This window comes from Salvia splendens, unplaced genomic scaffold (genome assembly GCF_004379255.2).
Source record: "Salvia splendens isolate huo1 unplaced genomic scaffold, SspV2 ctg1197, whole genome shotgun sequence".
NCBI lineage: Eukaryota > Viridiplantae > Streptophyta > Magnoliopsida > Lamiales > Lamiaceae > Salvia > Salvia splendens.
Window position 1 is genome coordinate 1 of NW_024598752.1, and position 5,367 is coordinate 5,367.

At 39.0% G+C, this 5,367-nt stretch overlaps 2 protein-coding genes across 2 annotated transcripts; one reads left to right on the plus strand and one right to left on the minus strand.

Moving 5' to 3' along the window:
• Positions 1–164: 164 nt before the first annotated feature.
• LOC121789023 (PRKR-interacting protein 1-like) lies at positions 165–2,488 on the plus strand. The gene is made up of 2 exons (XM_042187573.1): positions 165–470; positions 1,974–2,488. Exons 1-2 carry the CDS (start codon positions 210–212, stop codon positions 2,238–2,240), a joined length of 528 nt encoding a protein of 175 aa, XP_042043507.1. The 5' UTR covers positions 165–209; the 3' UTR covers positions 2,241–2,488.
• A 218-nt stretch (positions 2,489–2,706) lies between these two features.
• Positions 2,707–5,154, minus strand: LOC121789022 (protein TIC 21, chloroplastic-like). The gene is made up of 4 exons (XM_042187572.1): positions 4,799–5,154; positions 4,100–4,357; positions 3,134–3,337; positions 2,707–2,958 (listed from the first exon to the last, which is right to left on the minus strand). Exons 1-4 carry the CDS (start codon positions 5,081–5,083, stop codon positions 2,845–2,847), a joined length of 861 nt encoding a protein of 286 aa, XP_042043506.1. The 5' UTR covers positions 5,084–5,154; the 3' UTR covers positions 2,707–2,844.
• Between the last annotated feature and the right edge of the window lie 213 nt (positions 5,155–5,367).

The window sequence follows — 5,367 nt, forward strand, 5'->3', positions numbered from 1 at the left end:
CGAGGTGAAAATTCAAAATGCAATGCGTCTGTGAGGCCTCAATAAATTGAAAACTCCATTTCCCATAAATTCTAGTTAATTCGATCAATTGCAGCTCCCGGTCAGTACAACCCATTGATTTAATTTGAAACCACAAATCTCGCCGTCGAATTACAACGAACCCGAAAATCCAAACCCTAGGGTTGAGGGGTTTTGCAGAAAATTTGCAAATGACATCGTCGGGAAGGCCGACTTCCGCCGCCGCCGGTGATTTGCAGATGGTTGTGGCGGCAGACAGAGCACCTGCCACTCTGCCACCACGTCCTCCGTCATCTTCGTCCTCAGCTCTGGTAGAATATACGCCGCCTGCAGCCAACCCCGAGGATGAGGACCTTGAAGTTAAGCTCCGGCGCATTATTGAATGCGTTCCTGTTCGTGTCAGCAACACCTCCGGCAGTTCGGCCGGTTCAGGCTCTGGTGATTTCCATCAGGTATTGCCTGCTTCTTGTTTCAATGAAATGCTTGCAAACTGAATTGTTGTAAACGTTGATTGATGTGTGCCACTTGGAGAATGGTCTTAGTTTTTGCCATCTATTAGACTTAGAAAAGTTTGTATTTTTTAAAAAATAAAGTATTATGGATGAATCTCTGTGCCAACTGCCAAACATTAGTCAGAATGTTTCTTTCTTGAATTTAGGACTGGACATGTTGAAATGATTCATGGAAGTTATATGCTGTGATAATTCTTGTCGATCTTTTTTATGTATTACTCTGGTTGGCGGTATGACTCTGAGGGGGTGACTTACTTAGGCATGAGATGAGATGATAAATATTTGGGGGTTTTGTTTACCACATTTGGAAGTATTTCGCCATGTATAGCTCCTTGCATGATGGTGTAGTTCAAGTTTATTAAGGGAAGTCTTGTGGTATACTTATAAAAGCATGTGTCTCTCTTTGTCTTGATTAAGAATCTGGCCTGTACATGAATAATTGGTTATTGACTTGGTAGTTCAGTACCTCAAGTGTCAGACCTGTTCACTTTACTTGATTCTGGTTTTAACATTGGTTGGGAACAGTACTGAGAGAGCTTTTGAAGACCCTTCAGAATGGAACATTACATGATTTATTTACTAGCACTAATATTCATTAGTTTTAGCATTTAAATCAGCCATTAGTTTGATATAATCAGGAATTTTATTCTACGATTGTGTTGATATGTCATGAAACAAGTCCAGATTAAAAATGTACCAGTACAGGACTATTTAACTTTTGGTTCATAACGAAGATTGACGAATAAAAACTGGGTATAAGAAAGATGAAGTATTGACAGCAGGAGCTGAAGTTTCAGGAAACATGGCATGTGAGTTTTACTAATACCAAAAGGGTGAGGGATCCACTGTAGAAGAGTGAGAGTTACATTATGATGTGTGACTTTGTGTTTTGTTCAATTCTATAAGCTTACTTCTGGAAGTTCTGGTTGTTATTAATAATATGGTTGTGTTTGTATTTAGAAAAAAAAATCCACTATCATTTAGAAGATATTGCATGTTCTATATGTTATTTTAAAACTCTATCCACGTGTTCGTCCAACATCATGCTGAGATTAGTATTCAGCTGTTATCCCTTATGCTTTTGCATTTGTTAATCTCAAGCTGCATAACATGGATTAATCTCATTTGCATTGCTTTATCTGCTTCATTTTTGTATATCATGTCACCTTCTAATATGAGTTGGTGTAAGAATCACTGCTTTTCCCTTTGCATATTATATGCCTCTTTCATTGTCAGGCTTAGCAAGCATCTATTTGGCCCATTCATGTGTTAAGTTTTGAGTTTGTGTCTTTGGCTCCTCAGAACCAATCCTTTCTCAAGTCTCTTGATAATAGTTCATGAAGACTTTTCCATTAACATGATAATAATAATAATAATGTGGCTGCTTCTCTCCCTTTGTATGGAAGTTTTACTAACTTTTCATGGGGCTATTACTGGTGACAGTATCGTCAAATGAGACGGAAAGAACAAGATCGGCTTGCAAGAATGGATGCAGACTTCCAGAAAAGGAAACAGATAACCGAATTCGCCCAAAGAAGGGAGGAAAGATTAAAAGCTGCTGAGGAGCGTACATCCAAAAAACGCTTGAAACGTCTGAAGAAAAAGCTGAAGAAGAAAGAAAAAAAGTGCAAAACGGATGCTGGAGGTGACGAGCATCAGAAGGAACAATCTTCAGATGAAGGTGGAGATTCAGACTACAAGGAAGCTTAAGAGGTGATTGAACTGCTGCTGTCTTGTTCTCGGATTCCCAATCTCTTGTTTGTGCATGATGGCATAATTGGCATTAAAGTGTTAGATACAGAAGCCGGACATGGTGAAGATCGACCGATCGTTCAAAATTCGCTGTCTAGTTGACTAAACTTGAATCTCTTTGAACTTGAATGAGGAAAATCAACTTGTATGTGGTTTAGGTCATTATCATTGCAATCTAATGGGATAATGGAATGGCTATTCTTTTAGTTTGACTGACTTGTTATCAGCTCCACTTTGTAGTGAGTTACTGGATACTTCACCTGAGATATTTTGTAGCAGGGAGCTCGAGACGTATCTCCCCCCCCCCCCCCAACTTCTAAGTAAGATGGATAAGAGAATTGCAGAGAACGATTTAAATTTGGTTACACTCGACGAATTTATAGTTTTTCTCCAAATGCTTTCGACTTAATTTTTGAAACTCTGCTTTAAAAAACATAAATTGCATTCAAAGAGCACAAATACACGAAAATAGTCAACAGCAATCTCTTTTCTAAGTTCAAGCAGCCAATTGATTGCGGAAAGCCCGTTTCCATGTACTTTCTCACCCAACAGTTGATCCAAGTTAGGCGATCTTTGGGATGAGAACGGTTTCTGAAGATGGCAAGGTGACGGAGCGCAATAGCTCCAGCGAGCATACTAGTCCGATAAAATGTGACATTATGGTGTTTGCAGATGCCTGCAAATAGAGCACAAAACATGGTTAAATATAACTGGAAAGAAGCTACTATGATTGAGAACTTTCACCCTGATTAAAAATGCTAAAACTCTACCCAAATGAAGAACACCAAGTAAGGAGAGGGGTAAATATGTAGTGGTAAAGTGAAAATATGGAGTTAGTTACGCAAGGATACCTGCACCAAGAACACATCCAAGGCAAGAACCGGGCTGTTCCCAGAGGCAATACCCTGATAATAAGGAGTAGCTGAAGTGGTAAGAGCTTTAGCCACCAACAGGCCTACTGTCGCTTGCATGCCAAGTATAGCAGCACCTATGCCCAAGACATTTACGCCTATGCCGTTTTGCAGACTTCTCACAACATCAGCACGAGGAGGCGCCTGAAAGCAAATGGCATGTGTCAAATCATCATAACAGGACAGAACTTGCATTCAAGATACAGTGCTTGCACAAATGTAATGAGATATTGCCTCGACTACACACTTATTATATCAGTGCGTGACAACTTAAGTGGGAAAGTACTAGGTGTGTTTTAGTGATTGAATTTTCAGTTAGCAATCAAACACAATTAACAGAATGCCCAGAATAAACGTAAATTACTTAACTCTGCCTCAATTTATGCTCCGTATAGTGGGCGCGGTGAAATTACTCCATGGACATGAAAACACTCACCAACATCCACTACTTAAAGAAAAAAAAGGCGATTCGCCTTGTTAGAAAGTCTGGTTGTGTAAGTACGTCTTATATAAGCAACTTCAGCCCCTAGGGGCCTATTTTTGGTCTAACTCCTATTCTATCACGGGCCTGTATACCTCACAATGGAGTATCTATGTGTTTCATTGAGAGATTTTACATAAAGGAACATCTGATTCTCAAGTCTCTACTCTCTACCCCATACTCAGCCTGAGATATTACAGTAAATAATAATTTTTCTTAGAATTATCTGCCCTATTTACCATATACCACATCTTCCAAACCAACAGAGTTAAGATAGTGGTGGTTCCACCATTTATTGCAGATTAAGACTTAAGTAATATGAAAGCAGTTATCTGAATACAAAATGCTTGGTGCTTCCAAAAATACATTACGAAAAACATTTGAGTGCTACTAATATGGAGTACTATACATTTGTTAATCATTACCTTTGAAGGATCAGTGGCTGTCTTTCGAAGTCTATCAGATAATCGAATATACCCAAATGACCAAAACACAGAAATGAAGGCAGCAGCAATACCACCAGCAGTTGCATAAAAGGTAGGAGGTGATGTGATTTTTCCAGTAATGACAACAGAAAATGAAAGGATAACAGCTGCCACAACTGTGCAAACTAGTTGCCCCCAAAATCCAAAACTTCCCAATCTCTTGAAGTACCTTGAAGTTTTCTCCAATCTCTTCGAAACCTGAAACAGCCATTTCAAAAAAAGAAGCTCAGGGCGGGAATATCAAAGGTTCAGGTTCAACCCAATGACACTAAATCACTCCACAGGAACCAATTTCTGATCTGCATTACCTAGTGGAATCCTTTTTATTTCAGGGAATTGTTATGCTAAATGTTTTCATTTTTTAATAAGAAACGTGCAATGTTCTTAAAAGCTCATAAATTAATGATGTAATTCGGTCAAAATAAAAATAAGATGAAATTTTAGGTTGCAATTGTCAAATAGCAATAATTACAAGTGTGCGACTGAAGGGGGAAACCCCTAAACCCTAGATTCAGATCATATCCCTCGAAACTGGAAACTCTCAACCTGGAAATTCCATAGACGCACAACTCTAATCCACATTAAACAAAAATAAATTGTACTTCTCATAGTAACACATAGAAACGGAGAGAGAGAGACCTGAGCGAGTTTGGCTTTTTCAGATTCATCACTTGGAGAAGTATAGGCAGCAGCAGTGGGAGTGGGAGTGGGAGCGGAAGCTAGGGTTTTGGCAGTGTGATTATTGAGAATTATGTAAGGTGGGGATAAACTCTGGAGAAACTTCAAAGAAGAAAGAGATGAATGAGGAAAGGGGGAGGTGTTGAATCGGAGAAAATGACGGGAGACATCAAACGATACCGCCGCCTTGAAGGGCGGAGGTGGTGCGAGGCCGGAGCGAGCTGCCGGCAGAAGAAGAGTTTGCATAGTTTATCTATGAGATAGTACTACTAAAAAGCTCCCGGAATGCCAAGCTTATGGTTATGGTTTTCGCCTCTTTGTGGAACATATATGTGAGGAAAGGATCTCCTGAATTTCAAATCATTTTTGACGTGCTTAAACAAAACCAATTTAATGTATAAATATAATTCACAATAAAATATGAAATTCGATAAAGATGGTGTCATCAATGTTTAATAAAAGACTAAAGGCCAAAATTAGTAAACACACGACTATTTTACGATTTTGATCATTAACAGTTTGACCCAATT